Here is a 22,008-nt window from a genome sequence, read left to right as displayed (position 1 = left end):
AGCCGCTGCCGCCGGGCTGGGAGATCAAGGTGGACCCGCAGACGGGCTGGCCCTTCTTCGTGGACCACAACAGCCGCACCACCACCTGGACCGACCCGCGCCTGCCCGGGCCTCAGGTACCCGGCTCTGCCCCGGCGCCCGCGGGGTGCTCGCGGCAGGTCCCGAGCGGGGTTAGCCGCACGCGGGGCGGGCGGCCTGGCCGGTGTCCCCGCTGGCCGGCTGCCTGCGCCGCTCTTGCGGGGGAAGCCCCGGCTCTCTCCACTCCTAATATGTCCATGAGAAGAGGAGCCTCCGGGGGTGGGAAGAAAAGCGCTTGGGGGTGCCTAGGGTGGCGGGGGTGAAAGGCGAGCCCCCCCCCACGATGGGAGAGGTTCGTGCTTTGCCAGCGGGGGGTTGTCGGGGGTGTGCAGCTGCGAGGAGAGAAGGAGTGAATTGGGAGGTGTTCAGAGACCCCTGGCAAAACTGGCTTCTCTCTCCCCTGTTCACCCAACTTGGGTTGGGTGCTGATCCCATGAGCTTTAGACTTGTGCAGACAGCAGGGCTGGAAGGGACCTGGTAAGATCATCGCGGCCACCCTGAACCTTGTCCCTTGCCCCTTGCCTTTTACTTCTGAAGGTCCTCGAAGCAGCGATGGTAAAATGCGGCTGACGCAGCGATGGTAAAATGCATTTAGGCCGGCAGTGGCATTAGTGACTGTGTCCAAGAGGGCTCTCGGGGACGGGGTAGCACATCCGAGGCGAAGCTCCCAGAGCTGCTCAGGCCTGTGCTGAAAGGAGTTTGGGTGGACGCTTTGGAGCCGCACATTTGGCCGGCAGCCTGAAGGCCTGGTTGCTTCAGCTGCCAGGGAAGGTTCCTGACGCTTTGGAAACTAGTTGGAGCTTCCAGCTGTTGTCTCAAAATGGTGCGGCACTAGCGGGACGAGGCCTGGAAGCTCGCAGGCGGCTGCTGGGTAGTGAAACTTTTGGATCATCGTGACATGGGCAAACTATCCTGACGGTCACTGCTGCTTGGCTGTTTTATCAGGGCCATGGTAGGACTTAGGGCCTCTTTGCTGAAAAAGGATTGTTGCCTGGGCTGTCACATAAACAGAACCCATTTAAAGCACCTTAGTTTTTTTTTTTTAATTGTATTTAGAAGAGGCCGGGAATGTAATTTGATAAAACTAGTCTGTAGAAAGCGAATTTCTTTAGTAACTTTTTTTTTTTTGGTATTTGTAGCCTCTCATAATGTAGTTTTCAAGTAATAAATACAACAGATGAACACGGCATATTAAATAATGGAGTGAAGCTAGCTTTTTCCTACCGTTTTGAAAAGGCAGATCCAAGAACCCGACAGAAAAGGAATACGGTGTTAGACAGAAGTCAGAGGAAATTATATGCCTTTCTGCAGTGTTAAGTGACTTCTCACTCCACTGATATATAAATCAAGTTACATGGTTCAGAACCAGTGGGAGGAGAAGGATTGTATGTTTTGTTTTTGCTTTTTTTTTTTTTTCCATAATGTAAAATTTTACTGAATGTGGCAGTTCTACCCCCCAAAAAATCATTGCTATCTTTATTTTTGAAAGTTTTTTTCTTTTTCAAAGTTGTATTGATAAGTATTGCTTAACATCAAAACAATTGTAAAGATATCATAGAAAAATATAGTTCAATAATACTGTCAATATTAAATTAAAAAAAATAGAAACAGTTTTAACTTGCCTTCATTTAGAATGCCCTCCTACTATAATGGGACCCCACTCTGGCACTGCTGCAAGGCATGTAATAAATATTTTAAGTTTTGCGCAGTCTTCAGTTGTTTTACAGTTAGAACTCCGTATTTAATGACTTCTGTCCTAAAAACGTTATCCCTTGGGAAACTAAGAGGAACAGGTCCGTATTTCAGCTGTTTTTGATCATGTAGAAGCAGGGCATTCTTGAACCAAGTTAGGGGATCAGTGTTCTTCATCTGTGATTGAAACCTAATACATTCTCAGCCCTATTTTATCTTGGCACCTGTGATAATGAAAAATGACACCTTTCCTGCAGTGTTTCAAGGATGATGTTACAAATAGTAGTTTAGGAAAAGAAAAACTGTATTTTCACTCAGCAAGATACAGATGGAGCAGTTGTGGAATAACCAGTTTTTCCAATTTGGAAAATAATTGCATATGTTTCACAAACTGCAATTTGCATGTTATGGGTTGTTCATCTTGACACGGGATAGTGCTCCCAAACAAGAGAAGGGGAAGCTGTTGATTTTGAATGCTGTTCTCTTATGGGCAAAAAGACAACTTCAACTGATACTAATAAATCTTTTGGTTGGATAATAATGTTCTGATACAGGCCTTGATTTGGGTCCACTTCTAAATCTTTGCTCCCATTTGTTTTAGGAGTATTCCACAGTAAGGTACTACTTTGCTTTAAACAGGTCTCAGAATTTGGCCCTAAGAAAATATTTTCTTGTTTTCTGGAGTGTGTGTGTGTGTGAGTGAAAGTATCATCCAAAAAAATAATGATTTATCTTTACTTTCACAGTAAAATATTTTCTTGTTTTCTGGAGTGTGTGTGTGTGTGAGTGAAAGTATCATCCAAAAAAATAATGATTTATCTTTACTTTCACAGTCAACTCTACATACAGACTTTCTGGAGCCATGTCTTAATTATGAGCCTTATCACAGTGAATGAAAGGAAACAGATGAGTTGCGCAGGCAGGAAGAGAACACTTTTCAGAGTGTTTTTAGTGGTTTCTTGATATCAAGGATTATTTGAAGACTGTAGAACTGAGATGCTCACTGTTTGCCCTGCTATAATACAATTAATTCTAAAAGGACAACATCTTTCAGTGGTGCCTTTATCATTTTGATAAGTTCTTAAAAGCAGTCAGTAAAAACACTGATTCCATGGATTGCCCTACTAATGATAAAACACAAATTAAAAATGATCCGTATCTTTTCAGTCCTTTTTGAGTGACCCATGCAGTGACTATTTTTTTTTTTTTTTTTAAGCTGTGAAATGGAACATAAAAGGCGAAGTCAATTTCTGGCTAGTTTACACAGTGTAACTACTGACTTCAGTAGATCACTACAGATCTAGAGTAGTGTAAGTGAGAAGAATTGGGCTATATTCAAACTTTAACCCCTTTTCTATCAGTAGAATTGGGAGTTACATTGTCATTTTAACCAGGAGGTTATAACAGACTGCCTTTGTACCAGGTGGTCCTCTGCTTTCATTATTACCTCTTAGCTTGGGGCAGGGAAAGTCTGGCCCATGGGCTAGATTGGGCCCATGGACCCCATTTCCCAGCAGCCCCTGCCCACGTTGCTGCAGCCCGGTTTCCATGGAGACCCCAGCAGCGGTGGGGCCATGACACCAGGGGGCCAGGGTTTCGGAGGAAACCGGCCCCAGCAGCGCTGGCAAGGTGCACAGTTGGGTGCGGAGCTGCTCCAGGGCTGGGATCTTGCGGTGGTGACAGCGTGGTCTGGAGCTGGGGCAGAACTGTGATCTGCTGCCCACATGCCCTGGACAGGGGTGTATGGGCAGCGGATCACAGTTCTGCCCCAGCTCCAGATCATGCTGTCCCCACTGCAAGATCCCAGCCCTGGCCCCAGAACAGCTACCCATCCAGCCATGCGCCCTGCCAGTGCTGGTGTGGCTGGTCTTCCTGGACACCCTGGCCCCATGCTGTCAGGGCCCCACTGCTGCTGGGGTCTCCATGGAAACCGGCAGCAGTGATGCAGGCAGGGGCTGCTGGGAAATGGAGTCTGGCTGCTGGCCTGATCTACCATTTTGCCGACCCCTATTTTGGCCTGTATGAAGAATGTGCATTTCTGTAGTCTGTTCGATCTTTCTGAAAGGGGTGATTTGGAGGGGATATGTCCTGGCTAGCAGCTTCGATGCAAACACCCTTGCTCTAATAACTGTGGTATCGGGCTGGATTAGGGACAGTGGAAGGGATCAAGAAGGAATAACAAACCTGTCTTCACTGTAGTGAATAGCGGCCGTATGTTTTTGTGAATGACTGACTGAAAGCAGTGAGCCCACTCGGACAAGTTTTGTTAATAACTGTTTTCTGGTTATTCAGTTCCTCATTTCTTGAATGACTTGTTTTTCATGTTATGGAGCGTGCGCCCACAGGCAGTGACTGGTGACTATCAGTCACTTAGTTCACAAGACACCTAGGACTGATGTTTTTCTTATAGCTTCTGTGGTAGGACAGTCTTTCCTGATGTATCTGTGTGTATATGACCCTTGTGTTCTTGGGTAAAATTATACTGTCATAAGTCTGATTTCTGCTAAGATTTTTTTTTTTTTTGAGTGGATCGCTGTGTTCAGTGGGCTGCATCCCTAGAAAGCCCGAAGATTAAATTGAAATGATGGTTTCACTTAAGCCCCCCTTCCACGTGCAGCAGTTGTCTTGAAGTTTATCGCAGCTAGAGACCACCAAAGGCATTACTTGTAGTGAGACTGATCACCATGTCGTCAGGGCAGCAGGCTGGAAACTGTGACCAACTGGCACAGCTTTGAACTGTCCCTGAACTGTGGTTACTGACTCTTATCAGTCGTGAAAGTAGCAGTTGTTGACGCTGTCCAGCCAACGATGATTTTGTAGCTGGAGAATTAGAGCATCGTGGAGAAGTCAGGCTGGAAGGGACCTCCAGAGGCGTCTAGTCCAACCCTCTGCCTGAGGCAGGATCATCCTTGTCCAAACCATCCCATACAAATCGTAGTCTAAAGTCTACATAAGATTAGTGCCAATGACGCAAAGAATGCCTGTTCCTTTGTTTTAGGAGGAGTGTGGGGAACAGCTGTATACATGTAACCGCTAGAATTAAATCCTGTAGACGGCAATCCTGACTATCTTCCCTCTCGCCTTTCTCTTACTCCCAAATATCAGCCTTCACTCAGTGGATGAACATGGGTGGAGTTGTAGAAAACATTCAGCACCGAGTAGTGCTACCAATGTATGCCATGTGTTGCCTTGTATTTTGGATTTTCACTGCATGCACAATCATGCCCACAAATTCATCCTTTTATGACTGTAGAAGTTGTTGTATTTTTGATTCCCCAAACCGAGACATGTTAGGACTTGATTAGGAGTGATATGCCCTCTTATCTAGGAAAGAGTGTTGTGATGGCATTTTTCGCCTAGGAGGCTTGTTTTTTGTCACGTATGGCCAGTGTACAGGCATGACTGAGGACCTTGCCTCTGATTAAGCCAATGGAGTAGTCTTTGCTTGGACAGTGGTGAACCAGATTTTAAGCAAACATTCATACCCATCAGAAGTCGCCTGGGATGGATAACTAATACTACTCTACTGTGAAAGCCTGTTTATCACTCATCTGTGGCATCAGTACTACATTCCTAACCTGTTTCCAGATTAGATGAAATCTTCTGACTTTGGGTCTAAATAAAATGGTCCTTAACTGGCTATTAGTTTCCTTTTTGTGCGTGACAGCCTTGCTGCTTCTTGAGGCTTGTTTCTTTGTCTGTGTCCTGAGGATATGGCATGCAGTGAATGTTAGGAGTGCAGAAGACTGTAAGCTTGCTTAGGAGGCCAGTGGCCAACGAATAGATATAAACTGGTAGAGCCTGTTGTCATCCTTATGATCCTTAACACACAAAAAAATCTTATTTCCCATTACAAAGGGCATTACTTCAAACCTACCAGCTCAAAGGTGATGGGATTAGAGGAGCTGCTGTTTCTCCCTTGAACTCTTCTGTCTTTATCAGTTGTGTTTTTCCTCGGGATATGTTCAGTTTGGCCCATCTGATGCAACTTGTGTGGACCGACATTTATGGGCATCAGGGGCAAGTGTCTTCATGTTCTGGGCTAGGACGTTGCAGCATAAGAAGGAGCTCAGCAAGCAAGAAAATCCTCGTTTTAAGTCCTAAAACAAGGCATGACTAGGTTGCTTTTATTAATAGCTAAAAGCATGGATCACAACCCCTGAACCTGCTTAGGACTTGCAAGTTAGATTTGTTTCTTCCTTCTTTTGATGTATTAATAGAGAACACATTGCTGCAGTACTTGTGAGGTACATAGATAGCAATTACATGCCTATTAACCAGGATTAACTAGACAAGTAAAATCCTATACTCACTTGTGTAAGGCATGAAACAAAACATCAGCATTAAATAAATAACACGTCAAAAGCAGGTTGCTATATAAATAGGCTACATGATGTGAAGAGAAGGTTTGCTTTTTTTTTTTTTTTTAAGGTAACTCATGAGATTAAATTTACTCATGAGTTATCCTCGCTTTCTTCAGTCACTTGCTAATGATATCTCACTCAAAACCCCATGCACTTATATGTAAGCACTAAATGAATGAGAGTATATGATCTGAGACTCGTGACAGAGTTACTTGGTTGCAGTCCATGAATTGCAGCAATGAGAAGCACCAAGCAGAGAAGCATTGGTCTGGGAGCTGGTCTTCCCTTTGCTCACGTTTGTAGAGTGCTCTGAGAATGAGGAATGGAGAGCACCTATGTAAGTGTTTTGGACAATTGTTAATGCATGTAAACGTATAGCATATTTGAGAACTGGTTAAAATATATGTTTTAGTTAATACACTACTTACAGCAAACATTTTGGGATGTGCTGGCTTACGCCAGTAGTAAAGATGCCGTAACACTTGAGTTGCAGCTAAAGACAGCCATTGCAGATTTGGCTATAATTAAATTAGAAGAGGACAGGGATCAGGGTTTTTTCTTTGTTTATTTGTTTTAGTTGAGCACACTTCTTTTTTCCTGTGACATTTGTGGTCTCTTATAAATGCAACTATTGCTTTCTACTTGGCTTAGAATATAAGCTATTAACTTTTTTTTTTAATTGTCATTGAATGAACACATCTGTTTGAAAGTAGATTACGTGGACGTACAAAACAATTTATTCCCTAAAATGCCACATGGCAGTCTTGGTTGGTTTATTTTATATTGCTGTTCTGTCTTGTGAGAACTTCTGCTCCCTGAAAACATGAAGCCTGAGCCTACAACCAGCACTTGTATGGAACAGAGCTTGAACCTACCCCAGGGGTGGGCAAATATTTGGGGCAGAGGGCCATTTACTGAGTGTTGGCAAGCCATTGAGGGCCGCATGACAGGCAGCCCAGGGCAGATAAATATTAGTTTTCTACATTTTTAGGGGCCCCGCGGGTCAGATAGAATGGCCTGGCAGGCCGCATCCGGCCCCTGGGCTGCATTTTGCCCACCCCGACCTACCCCTCCTCTGCAGTGAATGGGGGGAGCCTTTGCTACTGCTGCTTTTTTTAGTGATTTGCTGGGTCAGGTTCATGATGTCACTGAAATCAGTAGCAAGTGAAGGGTCCTGGATTGGACCTACAGTTTGAGAGGTGGGGGGAAAAATAAATTTTTCTTGCAGCAACCTTTGAAGTAGGGACCTACCAAAATCACAGTGGAAGTGGGCTGCACAGCGGCTCCTTTAATCTTCAGGTTCCCTTGCGTGCTGATTGGTCCTTGCTGCTCGCTTCTAGGGAGGAGGTAAAAACTGTGGTTTTAAACATGGTGCAATTTTTGCATTCTGGCTAGTTAACAACAAGCTGCCAGGGTCTTCAGCCAATCGATGGTGGGAAGCAAAAACCATGTCATATTTAAAACCATGGCTTTTGCCTCCCCACTCATTTAGGAGTGGGTGGCAGGACCTCTCTGCCAATCGGCAGCAGGGAGGATGGGATGCATAGGGGAACCTGAAAGACTAAAGGAGCCACCATGTAACCCATTATGCTGCAATTTTGATGGGTCCCTACCTATAAGACAAATCCTAGCGTGCTTGGCTTCTAAAAATTCATTTAACATCACACATGGGTTCTTTCCCCCTCCGCCCCCTTCTTGTCTATTTTATCCTTTCTATAAGAATTGGAGAACAGCTCACTAGTATAGTACATGAAGTGTGCTTTTTTTTGTTTAGAGGCCTAATCCCCTGGAATTAGTGAACACAGCTTGTGAAAACTGTTAGATTTGTAGGGGGTTTTGCAAGCAACAAAAATACTGTTTTTAACTATTTGTATATAATAGCACTCCTGTGCCCGCTCTACCCCACGGGTAGTCTCAGATTCAGGATTTTGGGTTTGATGCACCCGTTCAGATACCATAGCTTTGTATTCAGGGTATTCTGGCAAATGTCAAGATATCGGTACAGTTGCTTGGATTAGTTCAGTAGGTGTTTGCTAAAGTAAACAGTGACTGAAAGCTCAAGGCAGGACTCCAGGAATTGTCCTACTGATAATGACAATGGGGTTTTGTCTTTTAATATGAAAGAATGCCTGGGAAGTCAGCTGGGTGTGTTTTGAGTTGCTTCATCTTCCATCATAAAAAGACTGTGCTGCTGCACAGAGCTTGTCACTACAATGATTCCCTCTCTTCTTTCATGGCCCACTTGCTGAGTGTACTCATAAAACATGGAATAAAGTTAAGACTCTTAGTTCCACTCCAACCATGCCCTTTCCATGTGAAGCCAAGTGCAGGATGTAGAGTGGCATGAGGTGTTTTTTCCATGTGCACAACTAGTGCTGGCTGTACCTTTTATTTATCCTGGTGATGACCTCGCAACAGCAACACATGCTTTCTTCACCAAGAGGTGTGATCATTTAATAACCCCTTAGCTTAGCCTCCCGCATTGCCTGTCTCCGTCATTTCCAGCGTATTTGGAATGCAGCAGAACACTTTCTTGTTCATTTAAGCAACAGGTTCACTTGATGTTGGTACTCTATATATATATATATATTTTTTAGAGGAGTAGCTTGTAAAGTGTTGGATTGGCTCAAAGCTTATGCTTTTAAAAAAAACCAACCAAAAAAACGAACTGAAGTGTCTGTGTTGCAGGTGTTGGCCCAGAGCTTGGAACCTGTTTGGGGGGGAGGGGTGTTGCAGTTACATACTGTATGCTTTGAATAAAGGAGAGGGCCTACATATTTTATACACGCATACATATACATGTACACACACAAGTTATTTATATATATATATTTTTCAAACTGTCCTTACTTTTCAACACTTTCTCTTCATCCACTTGTGTTTAAATTCCTGTTTTTTCTTTAAAAAAAAAACTGAAAAAAAAAAAAAAAGAAATATTTAAAATGTTCAGTGCTCCAACCAATTCTGAGGAACTTCAACCATATTAATGATTACTTGCAGGTTTTAAGCTCTGTGACAGTCTGAGTGTGGCCCTGTTCCTCCCCACCCCTAATTTTATTAAGGGATGTTTTAGTTCATTATGCAGCAGTGGTGCGGAGGAGTTGGACTTTTTTGCTTTCTTTATTTGAACCAGGAAGGGTTTATCTTACTGTATTAGTCATTTTATTTGTATGCAGGTTTGTCCTAAATACAGACTCTGAACAAATAAACCTAATCTGGCAAGTAACTTTAAACTGAAACTGCGAAGCACTGATACTCTCGCCCCTGTGCTGAAACGTTCCTGTGAAACCTCTTTAGGGGGATCCCAGAATTTTCACCTTCATGACGTTATAGTGAAAAATGTCTAGCTCCCAATTTTTCTGTCTTCTTCCTTGCTTCAATGACGTTCTTTTTAGATGCTAGGAGAAACTTAGATCCTTGCCTATCCAAATGTGAATTGAAACTAAAAACGCAACCATTAAAATTATCTAGTTCTTTTTAAAATGTGCATCTACGACTATTTCAAACTATAATAAAAGGCCCAGATATACAGAGGAACGAAGACCAATTTGAAGTACTTTGACTGAAACAAGGCCTATGTAGCCTGTGGTCTTTGTGTTCAGGGTCCTGTCTCTTGGGGGTTTTGAATGATTAGAGGTTTGTTCCCATCTTTGAGCCTTTGTATTTACTAGAAAAACGTTTTTCTAAAGGTTCTGAATTACAGAAAAATTCAAGGGTCTGATGAATTTCACATGGTCGCTTGGTTTCCCATGATAAGGACCAGGGATCACAAGGAGAACAGGACTGGAGGCAAAGTTAAGTTGGACAGATAAAATGATCAGACATGCAGATTGTGAGAATGACATGTCCACAGTGGATAACTGTAGAAGAGATGCATCGCTGTCACACTCAGACACGGGGCCACATTCAGACACGGTCTATGGATCTAGATCTTTGGGGGTGAAGAAAATGGACGTTTGCAGTAAATCATTTCCAGTCCGCTAACCCTGCAGTAAATCCCCACTGAAGTTCAGGCTGTTTAAAGCACCCTCATTAGTGGACTTCTCAATTGGTAGGAAGGTTCCCTGCAATCTACCTTTTTAGTGAAGCCTTACTACCTACCACAGGTCTGTGCAAGTGCCAATTCAGGCACAGGCATAAGGAATCGAGGTTGATGACACTTACCACATAACACATGGAAAGGTCTTGCATAAAGTTTCATATTGATTCATTATTGTGGGTATGAGATGGCATTTGCAATACTAGAAAATGTGTTGAAGGCCAAAAACTGGGGGACTATCTTGTAAAGGCTTGTCTGCACAGACAGTTGCACTGGCATACAGTAACTATTTTTAGTCAAATTGTTGTGGCTGTTTTTTTTAATTGGTACATTTAGACCAGGAAAAGCCCTAGGGTAGATCCAGTTACTAATCTAAAGTGCCTTATACCAATATAGCTAACTTTGCTCTGCTAAACCAGAACAAATCTTACCAGCATACGCACTCTTGCAGCATTCAGTGTATGCCCATGTTGGAGGGCTACCACTTTACATAAAATCATCAACATTTTAAAATGTAGACCAGGCCTTCCTGCCATTAAGTTTTACTATGCTATTTAGTTGGCTGGTTGTTGAGACCATATGCCAATCAAAGGCGATTTTAAAAAAATCATGGAACCAAGATGGATGCTTGTTACTGTTGATACGTGTTAATTAAGTCCTTTTATACAAAAAATGCACCAGTGTCAACTGTTAACTCAAAATCATTTTGTGTTTTATAGATGACTTCATATGGAGCTTTTAATATTTCCACTTAGTTTAAGAAAAGGCACCACCTACAACTTGTTGCTTTGTTACTGAATTACTGTTTAGTATGTTTTGGAGTGTTTACTATTTATGAGTATTTGGTGGTAGTGCCAGTTACAACTTTTTTAATGCAATATTTGCATCCTTTTGTTTTTCTGGAAACTATTGCTAGTTTAAATTTTGTCTTGTTTCTATTGACTGGTACACTTTTTTTCTTTTTTTTTCCATTTAAGCAATTGAAAAACCATTACAAGTCTGTTAATTTTGAGGGTTTTTTCCAAGATAATATCTTGGTAGGTTAAAACATTTGTATATGAAAATGTGGCAGAAAGAAGTAACTTGATTTACATGTGACTCATTGGGAGAGAGAGAACAAGGGTCACATCAGCAAGATTGCATGTGTTTTTGCTAGCTATGCCTGCTTCCAGTCAATGCAGTACATATCACACTTTATCTTGCATAATAAAGTAACCAAACATAGGTGGGCCAGAAGTTTGAGAGATGAAAGAGAGACAAAAAAAGAAAAAAAAGCTGGGATAAGAAAATGCTACTAGTAATTTGCAATATTAATTAAAAGGATAATCTGGACCAGGAAAAGGAGGTGTAGTTGGATCACTTTCCCTAAACTTGCTATCGGATATATCCCCATTTCATTATACATGAGGCAGAGGGGGATAAAATTGTGTGTTGCCAAAAGAACAGTGGTCATATGAGTACTTGGACTGATGCATGTTTTAACTAATGACAGTTATCTGTCCCTTCACTTGAGCATGAAAAAGAATTGAAGCTATAAAGACTAAGTAAATCCTTAATTTTCCAGAGGATAGGTTTATAATTATTTATAGCTCTAGGGGTAATAAGTGATAAAACTGCCAGAATACAGTTCAGGCTCTCTTGCTTAACGTGGGCCTGTCTGGACTTATTAAATTTTTCCCCTGAACTTTTCCTCCAAGCGAAAATTTGGCATTAAAAAAAAAAATTACCTTCTTTGCACTGCTGGTTTTGCATTTTTGATATGGGGTTGAGTTGTGGAGGAAGATCAGTCAAAGCTGAGTTAATTTGCAGGTACAGGCTGTCCAATGAGTTTGAAATGGAACTACTTTTCAGAGTGTCTGTAGGTAAAGACTTCCTTTCCAGTAGTTGAACGTGAAGGGCAGAAGTCTTCAAAGCTTCTCTTTGCTTTGCTGCATTGGAGGACTTAGGACCCACCCCCAAAACCTAATAGGCACTTAAGGGTTTGTTTGCTTTTTAAATCTTGCTACCATGGACTCCTCTGGTTATAGATATTCTCTAGGAAAGGTTACCATGAGTGGATTTGGGATTTTGTTAAGGGGGATGCAGGAGCAGTTGACCAGCACTACTGGGGGAGGCTGCAGCCCCGTTCCCATCAGGGCAGATAGTCTATGCCAGAGGAGCAGCATCTGGGAACTCTCTTCAGTCCCTCAAAGCAAGCAAATGGGCAAAAAAAGCCACTTCCTTCCTCTCTGAACCCCCTTCCTTCTTCTCCTTGCTCAGCAGCACCTCCCACTTCCCCCCTCCCTACCCTCTCACTGCTGCTGTCATTATCTCAGCCTGGGGGTGGGATGAGCTCCAGAGTCGCTCCTGCCCCACTCCAGCCAGGCTGCCTAGGGAGCAGGGTCAGCTAGGGACAGTGGCAGCAGATGGGTTTCCCCTCCCCATGCCTGCTCCGAGGCTGGCAGTGAACACCCAGAGAGATGAGGCAGGGAGGATGGACCTGCTGGCCACAGTCACTGCCTAGCTTAGTCTGGCCCCCATGCAGCCTTGGAGGGGGGCAGGGGTGGCTCTAGAGCTCCTTTTGGCCCTGGCTCAGTTGGGGACAGTGGTGGGGAAGGGAGAAGGGGAGAGGAGGGAATGAGCACAGAGGGAAAGGGAGGAGTGCTGAGAAGTTGTGGGGGGGCAGCGGTTCTTTAATTTTTTTTTTTTTTTTTTTTGGTATGGTCCCTGAAGCAAGTCTGTTCCCACAGCATGGTCTGAAAAGGCTGTGTGACCATGCCACTGGACTCCCTCTGGATCTGGCCCTGAAAGTTATTGTACTGCTTCAGGACACCTTATCTTTTGGGGAATCCCTGGCTGTCCTCCTGACTGGGTCTGCCTCGAACCCTTCCTTAGCATTGCCAATACAAAGGACCACTAGAGGAGAAGCCACCTTCCCCTTCTGCTATAAAACCTCCCTTTTGTGGCAGGGTAGGATGATCTGCACATGGAGAGAATGCTTCATGCACAGATCTAGGTGGGGCGATTTGCTCCGAAATATGTAGTGGCATCCAGAGTCCTCTTTCGTTCTGCTGCGAGGAACTCTCTCCTCGCAGGGAATGTGCAGAGCAGCTGCTGTAAACCAAGCGTGGCATTTAATGACTCAGCACTGAGCAGCAAGGTGTTTCTTCTGTTTGTGTTGGCTCCTCAACTTTTCTGACTGCCAGGATTGCTAGGATCGAACACTGTAGATGCAGGAGTAAATCTGTGATACAGAAGGAAGGGAGAATTGGAAAAGAGGAGCCAGCTATTTGATCTTGGGGCTCGTCTCCGTCTCCTTCTCTTCTCTCCCTCTCCACCAAGTACATTCATGTACAGGGGCTGATCTGGCTTTTGGTGTAAATCTGAAAAAAATCTGTAGAACTTAAACTAATGTAAAGAATTACTTGTAGGCTCTGTAACTGTTTGGAGAAGCTAATTGGAAATTCTTTGAACACTTCCTGGACCTCACTGTCCTAAATGCCTTCAGCAGAGTTTCTTCTGATTTTAGTAGTATTAAAAAAAAGAGTTCAACGTGAGCATCTCTCCACTTGCGATTGCATTTGTTCCCATTTTCTTTGTTATAACAGTAGAATGTGTTTTCTGCAACTTCTAGAGCTTCCTGAATTTGAGTAATCTTTTTGTTTTAAAGAGGTGTAGGTGTTTGGGAGGATCTCTCAGTATCTATTTGGTAAATTAGATGATTGCCATCTTAGTGAATTAGTCTGCTCGCGTATGGATATCCACATAAAACTACAAAACCCCTTCTTTTATTTTAAATAACTTGAATGTATCCACCCTAGTATTACATGTCCTCTTATTAAATTCCGTTCTTACTGAATAATGACATTGCCCTCTGAGTGACAGAGGTGCTTGTTACATGATCTTACTTGGAGATACATCTGGAACTTGGCCCTTAACAGGGCCTCAAAATAGAAAGGCCGTTGTAGGAAGAACTTTATTAGAGGACTTGTGAGGGGTATTGGTACAAATCACTTCCATCTCATGTAGAAGTTTAGTATTGTATAATAAACGTATTGGGCACCATGTATATTGTTCATTTCCCATGTTGGATTTCTTCCTATGGCAGCGGATTCATTCCTCATTCTTAGCTGGAAGCAGCAGCATTCTCCAGCACTCCACATCAATAACACTCTTTAAATAGACAGTGGGAGAAACAATGCTGATGAGCACTGGCCTTCTGTTAGTCTCTGGTTTCTCAGAGAATTTCTTTTCGCTCTTAGCTGCTGCATGGGCTTTATTTGCAAGGGCGCTGACAGAATTGTTTCTGGTGCCTCAAACTTTGCTGTAAAACCCAAATCATTCTGTTGAAGTTGGAATTACACCAGCGTAACAGGTGTGTGCGTTTTTAAATAAAACTCACTGGGTGTGCCCACACATGCAATTAATTCAAAGCAGTAAAATTGTACTTTGAGTTTATTACTGTGGGGTGCCGCATTTGAATGTGTGCCTGGGACCACGGCATGTTGAGCCAGGTCAGAGCAACCCTGACTGTAGCGGCAGAGCTGGGGGCTCACCCTGCCAGCACAGCGCTGCTCCGACCCAGCCAGCCCCTCCTCGGCACGAGGGTGCTCCAGCGCAGGGCTAGCCGGCCCCAGCCAGCTGTCGGTGTCTACATATACATTGCTCTGCACTAAACTCTGGTGCAGTATTTACAAGTACTAACTTGTGGTGTTGCCTGTTAGTTTACTGTGCCATAATAGGTGCTGAGACGTTTACTGTGAAGCTGATTAGGCAACTCCGCAAAAAACGTCTTGTATAGCTGTGCCTGTTGTCAGGAAATGTGACATATATGTTTAAGCTTAAGTCACTGTATCAGGAGTACTAACTTAAAAAAAAAAAAATCCCTTGTTCAAGAGAGAGATCAGGACTTTTTTTATGGGCAGTGGTGTGGTGGATTTGTTTGGTGGTGGTTTTTTGTTTTTTCTTCTGTCCTCCTGCTCCCCTTCCCCCATTGGAACAACTGCTTGGCTAGACTTAAATGAGCTTTTGAATGCAGTGCATTCTTCAGGTCTGAGGAAAAAGCAGACCCAGCCAGTCCAACCATGATAAATAATTTGTTCAGCTTTTTTTTTCATGCTGCATGCAGTTCTGGATGATTTAGTTCTTATTCTCTTTTTGGAAACGTAATGGGAACAGAGGAGATTAAGCTTAGATATACACAATTCCATTGCTTTGAAGGATGAGTGCTAGGCTTACTCATTCTTATAAGATGCATGAGCCTAACTTCTGAATCCTAATTTTTTTTTTTTTTTTTTTTTTTTTTTAATTTTTAGGAAGGCCAGTCATCAGCAAACGGTCCATCTCGTGACAGCCCAAGGCAGCCACAAGCGAGAGAGGGAAGCATGGGATACCCAAAACTTCGTCCTGGCTACATCCCGATTCCGGTCCTCCATGAAGGCGCTGAGAACAGACAGCAGTACACATATTATACCGCTCCTCAACCTGCCACGCAACGATTCAAGGCAGAAACTTCTCCTACCACAGTGCGGTCGCAATCACCCTTAAGGGGGGCTTACGTCTGCTCGGAGTCCCCTGCTCGGGGACCAATTGAACCTGCTCAGACAGATAAACAATGTGGACAGACAACAGCAGCTGCGACAGCCCCGGTTCCAGCCTCACATGGGCCTGAGGTCAGTTGTCGGTATTGCTGGGGTGTTTTGCATTGGAGCCTTTGCCACGCTTACAAGCTCAATGTCATTATAGCTCAGAAGTTCAAACTTACCACAAATTGCATATTTTTTTTTTTTTCCCCACAATACTTTCAAAGTATCTAAGTGGAAAATTACATTCATTAATGATTCTGCTGGCAGTCTTCAGCATTAAAGGCTTTTAACTTTCTCTGGCTTTACAAGGTCTCATTCTCAAATGAGCCGCATGTAGATTGTTCTCCTACTTCACTGGCTGATTTTCAGTGGAATTACTTGTGATTTATTTATTTATTTTTTTAATACCAGTGTCAGTGACAGCATAGTTGACCCTCTGGTGTCCTGTGCTATAGATATGGAAAAAATATAAAGTTAAAAATTGAAAGTAATAAATAGAATCTCTTTAGAAGCAACCATACTGCACGTTTGTCAGCACTATTTTGCAATCTGATGTTTCACAGGCTATAATTTTATACTTAATGTGAACTCTCTAAAAACAAAAAGCTTTAAAAGTGAATTGCTGAAAACTTGTGTTTCTCTTTCTTTCCTTTAGATAGATTTGTAACAAAATCAGTAATGGCAAAGATTTAAATGCTCTGCTTGCTTTGCATGTCAGAAATACTAGATTTTGGTTTGTATCTTGCTGGAGAACTGGAAGTGAGATAATGTGCTCACATGGACTAAATCTAAGCATTGAGGGGTGGTTTTCCAGCCCTGGATTAAATAAGGAATGGATACTGAATTTGAGGTCCTCTCCATACTACAGCTTTCAACCAAGCTGGTTGTCAAAGTGGCAGGGTTCACACCGAGCAAGATTTGTGCCCGTAAATGATGTGGCTAAAACTTTGTCTCGGCTAACAGCGTTTAGTACCTGACTAAGCTGGTAATATTTTTATAGCTGTTTTAGCACACTGTTAAGCAACGTGGCTCAGAACTTGTCCAGGATTGTGCAACTTGGCAGAACGGTGGAGAAGTGCTGTTGGCACTGCTCTCTTGCACTTCCTCCCTGTGCTCTTCTTCCCAAGACATAACGAGCACTCCAGAGAAGGTGACTGCCTGTAAACCTAGTGTAGACAAGGACTTGTTTTCTTAAAATATCCATCCAATGTAGTGACTCCAATGCTTGTGATACTGGGATTTGTAGTGTAAACGGAAGCCACCAGCATTGTATTACTTAAACTCTGAAAAGGATTTCAGCAACGGTGGCTGAATGAAATGCTAGCACCAGGAATATGATGCCATTGCTAACGCTGGTGATACTGCAGGCACAAGAAGCTGCAGGGGAAAAAGAGACTAGTGTATACAGTCCAGCCCTAACTACCTACAACATCGCAGGTGAAAGAACCGAGATGAGTCTGTTTAAATCCCTGTGACTGTGTGAGGGGGGTGGGGAGCAGTGGGGAAAGAGGAGTGGGGCTTTTTTCCCTTTATTAGTTGCTTAGCTCTGCCCCAAATTTACCAGGCTGAGACGAGCAAAAGAACAGAGTTTAGAGCAGAGGTGGGCAAAATGTGGCCCGTGGGCCGCCAGGCCATTCTGTCCAGCTTGCGGGGCTTCTAAAAAATGTAGAAAATTAATATTTAGCTGCCCTGGCTGCCTGTCATTCAGCCCTTGATGGCTTGCAAAACTCAGTAAGCGGCCCTCCGCCTGAAATAATTGCCCACCACTGGTTTAGATTCTGATTAAACTATCTCCTCCCTCCTCTGAGACTTGGGAATGCTACAGCTCAGGTTTCTACCTATTATAATGATTGTCCCACACTTGGGTAGTTTATCCACTGGGTCCCCAAACAAACATATCAAGTTGGCCAGGATTAGATGTTTCTGATGTGCAAACAATCGGATTCCATCCCCCATGTTGGTTTGTGTGCATTTGGGAACCGTGACTATCACCAGACAATTAATGTAACGATACTTTCTGTTTTTACAGCAACCTCAGTCTCCTTCAAATTCTGAATTGCCACCAGTTTCTCCCCAGTCATCTGGCAGACCCAATGCAGGAAGCCATCAGCTCCCTCGAGGTTATATTCCAATCCCTGTGATCCATGAAGAAAATATCCTCAGGCAACAACCACAAGTCTACCATCAAGCGCAGAAGACGCACTACCCTGCTCAGCAAAGCGATTACCAAATCCACCAACCAGTGTATCACAAAATTCAGGCTGATGAGTGGGAGCCCAAGACGACACGGGCACAGTCTCCATTCAGAGTGTCTCAGAAAGGCTCATCAAGTCGTGACAGTTCACCAGCCAGAGTTACTGCCCAGATACAGCCCACAACTCCTATCAGAGTACAGACTGTTGTGGACAGACCACAGGTAGGCAGACTAGTCAGAAATGTGACTTTTTAAATTCTGGGGTGTACAGTAGTTTTGCTTGGCACATCCTAAGTTAAACACTTGGATCTTACTAGCGATACAGATATTCCCGAAACCTAATTCCAGCGCTGAGTTCTCAGCTCCAGTAAATCCAGTTTACTTTACCTGAAATCTAGATTTTAGTATATTTTAAGAGTTACCATGTTACCGAGGGGATTCTGTTCACATCTAATGTAGCACTTCCCCACAAGATGCATGAACAACTGAAATTTAGAGCCAAAGCAAAGAGAGAACTTGGGGTACACCAAACCAACTGGTTTTGACATCCAGAACAGGATTCTCATCTTGTTTTACCAGCAGAAATGAAAGTAATTGCAATGAAGTCTGTCTTGTATAAGTGGTTTGTGTGGGTTTTTAAAGCATATGTAATGGGAGAATCAGGTTCAGGGGGGTTGCTTGAAAAATTGCAGCTTTGCCTCATTAATGTCTTTTATTGTAGCACCAAGTGAAGAAAATTATTGGTGCTTTCTCATAATGAAAAAAGATTAAAAATACTTAAAATATTTTTAAGTGTTTTTTCATCTAAATTTAGGAACAACATGTTCAATTCTGTGACTAATTGATTTTGAGACTAATTTTTCCTAATGGAGCACCAGTGTGTGCTTTCCTAGACGAGCATGTCTGAAATTGAGACCTTTGGAATAAGGAGTAATACAGCTACTTTACATTTACCAATTTCAGACTCTCAGCTCCCTAGTCAATTTGGCATAATACCTGACTATAAAATGGATATTACAAGGCACCTGTAAGCTAACTGAGTGCCTTCAGGTTACATGGCAAATCGGTTACAGGCCCAGAACCAAAACTCAGCTGTGACTGACACTACAAGGCTACAACCCTTTGCTAGATTGCAGTTTGGGGACATGCTATTAGTTATATATGAGAGAGACAAAGGGAGGACTACATTTTGATTTAAGGTAAAACATCCTCATGGGATGGTAAACTGTAACAACTTCATTTTATTAAAGCTTTTTTTGGTTAGTTGTAGAAATGTTTTAATTCTGAATTGTTTTCAAAACAGTTTTAAAAGGTATGGGAAACTGGATTTTTTGAGAGACCTGACTAAAAACAGCTAAAACCTGGCACAAGACCATGGATTAGTCTTCAGTTCATAAGTTTTGATGAGAGGAATTGGTTCTACCACATTCTCGTTCTACCTTTTGATATATACTCCAACTCTGTGCCAAACAGGGCATGGGCTCGGGTCCAGATTTCCCAGAAGGGAGAGGGGGAATGCTACAGTGGTCTGTGGGAATCTGCATCTGAGCCCATTGTACTTACTGGGCCAGTTCCAGGTTATAAAATCTGCCTTCCAGTTTTCTAGTCCTCCCGAAGGATCAGCTTTTCAGTTGTTAAACTTTGGGAATAGTCTGTGATTGGTAAAGACTATGTTTACAAACCTTAACAGTGCTGATACTAGTGTCCTGTAAGAAGCTGGTTTTGATGAAAGTTTTTCTTAAGTAGCAGTTAACTTTGGCATGATGGAAAAGATTTTAAGGTCCTGGTTTTCAACAGCAACTAATGACTTCAGGTGCTACCACCTCAGAGACATTTTAAAGGGCTCGTGTCACTGGCGATGCGTCGGGGGTGCACGCAGGTGCATGTGCACCCCCTGGAAGGACCAGCTGCAAAACCGGAAGTGCCGGCGGAAGCGTGCTTCCGGTTTTGCCACTGGTGGTTGTGGTCAGCGATCTGGTGCCCCCTCCCAGACCAGAAAGCACCAGTCGCCCATGGCTTATGTTTCGGAAGGGAGGTGTCTGGCACTTTAAGGCAGGGGCGGGCAATTATTTTGGGCAGAGGGCCGCTTTACTGAGTTTTGGCAGGCCATCGAGGGCTGCATGACAGGCAGCCCGGGGCAGATAAATGTTAATTTTCTACACATTTTAGGGGCCCTGCGGGCTGGGTAGAATGGCCTGGCGGGCCACATCCAGCCCCTGGGCTGCATTTTGCCCACCCCTCTTTTCAGGTGTATGAGATTGGAGACCCAAAATCACAAGGTCCTTTTGAAAAAATTGAGCTATGGGATTGCAGTTTCTTTAAAAAACACAACCCTCCCCCCCCCGCCAAACAAATTAAGAGTTGTTGTTTTCATGTCTCCAAAAACCAAACAAATCTTTGTCTTCCTGTTCAGGCTTCTCCACAGCAAATATCGCCTCAAGAAACCTCCCCAAGACCGCCTCCTGACAGCAGAGCTGAAAACAAAGCAAGCCCAGTTCCACCGTCTGGAGTTGGGGCACCGTCATCTTATATCCCTGTGCAGGTTGTTCACAAAGAGCCAGATGCTAAACCACCGCCACAGAAACCTTTACCTGTGCCAGAGAAGGATGATAAAAAGATTTCCTGTCCTCCTAAGAGTGCACCTCCAGAGGAGAGGCCTGCTCCTGAAGAGACGCCAGCACCGAAGACCATGGAAGAAGTGGAAGAGCCACAGAAGCATCCTGGGGTTTTGAAAGTGGAGGCAATTCTAGATAAAGTACAGTTGCTTGAGCAGGCAGCGGATTCCTTTGAAGGCAAGAAAAATGACAAAAAATATTTGATGATTGAAGAATATTTGACCAAAGAGTTGCTAGCCCTAGACTCCGTGGACCCCGAGGGTCGTGCAGATGTGCGCCAAGCTAGGAGAGATGGTGTAAGGAAGGTCCAGAATATTTTGGAAAGACTTGAACAAAAAGCAGAAGATGTCCCAGAACCAGATGAAGCTGATGGACTTCAACCATTCTTTCCAGGGAATGATAAACCACCACAGGAAATCATGGGGATTAATCCTGTGATGGATAAAAGCAAGGGAGATGCAGGTAAACAAGTTGCCAGAGAGGAAATCAAAATGGAAACACATCAGCCTGAAACTAAGGAAGAAGTATTTACCAATCTTGCGAGCACCACAAACCCATCTAATAACCCAACTGAACCATAGCTACATGCAAAATTTTAAAGCTCTCGGACTTTTAACTCGAAGTGTGTTTAAGTGAATTTTAAGTTGCATGCATTTCAGGAGCTTTTTATCAACCGGTTTTTAATCAACATAGCAGCTTGGGACACAGTAAACACTTGGGTAGCTGAACAAGGGGGCTATAAAAAAAAAAAAAAAAAAAGTAATGCATTTATCCTATATTCTTACACAATAGAAAGAGACATGTTTCAGGCCCTGTACATCAGTCACTTCTGTGCCATCTGAGTGCAAAAAACCCTCAGGGTTAATATTGATGCATGTTGTATTGAAATGTTTCTTTTGCAGGTGATTTTTGTAAAATCAATGCCCTGCGGACTTAGAATCCCAAAATCCTTCTATAAATGTAGCCACTCTAACAAGAATATTTTATTTTTAATGTTCACAATTGGGCACTTTAAGTAATGATATAAAGACAATGTGTAAGAAATGGTAGGGATATTTATGTGTGTAGGACTTCAATGCTATATTTTAAAAGGGAAATAAAATAATATAGAAACCTGACTTAGTCTTGTGGTTTATCAGCTAGAAAGCTGAGTGTATTTGGAAATTTTCTGCTCTTTTTGGAAATAGGAATGTCTTTAATGCCCTGTTTATAGTTTAGATAACGTTTGGTCATCTGTGAGTTGTGAGCAGGACTACGGTTAGCTTTGAGTCCATTCATATAACTTCCCTTTTTTTGCAACACGATAAGAAGTATTTGGTTTTGCATTTTGATTTTTAGTGATACTTTTCCATTTCATCACCCACTTTTCTACCCTTTCTCCTCTCCTCCCCTCTTCCATCCCCAGTATGTTCATCAACTGCCTGTGCCTTTTTCTGTAGCATTAGGGAATTTATAACGGTTG

At 43.1% G+C, this 22,008-nt stretch overlaps 1 protein-coding gene across 1 annotated transcript in view; it reads left to right on the top strand.

The window, feature by feature from the left end:
• BAG3 (BCL2 associated athanogene 3) overlaps nt 1-21,664 on the top strand; it is a 25,225-nt gene extending 3,561 nt beyond the window's left edge. The window contains exons 2-5 of the mRNA XM_019555465.1: nt 3-116; nt 15,468-15,824; nt 17,767-18,153; nt 20,345-21,664. Coding sequence (XP_019411010.1) covers nt 3-116; nt 15,468-15,824; nt 17,767-18,153; nt 20,345-21,127 — 1,641 coding nt within the window. The 3' untranslated portion in view covers nt 21,128-21,664. The remainder of the gene's footprint in view (nt 1-2; nt 117-15,467; nt 15,825-17,766; nt 18,154-20,344) is intronic.
• The last annotated feature ends 344 nt before the right edge of the window (nt 21,665-22,008 follow it).

This window comes from Crocodylus porosus, unplaced genomic scaffold (assembly GCF_001723895.1).
Source record: "Crocodylus porosus isolate Cpor-Errol unplaced genomic scaffold, CroPor_comp1, whole genome shotgun sequence".
Classification (NCBI taxonomy): Eukaryota; Metazoa; Chordata; order Crocodylia; family Crocodylidae; genus Crocodylus; species Crocodylus porosus.
Note: the sequence above shows the minus strand (reverse complement) of the source record. Positions and strands in the feature narration are given on the sequence as shown.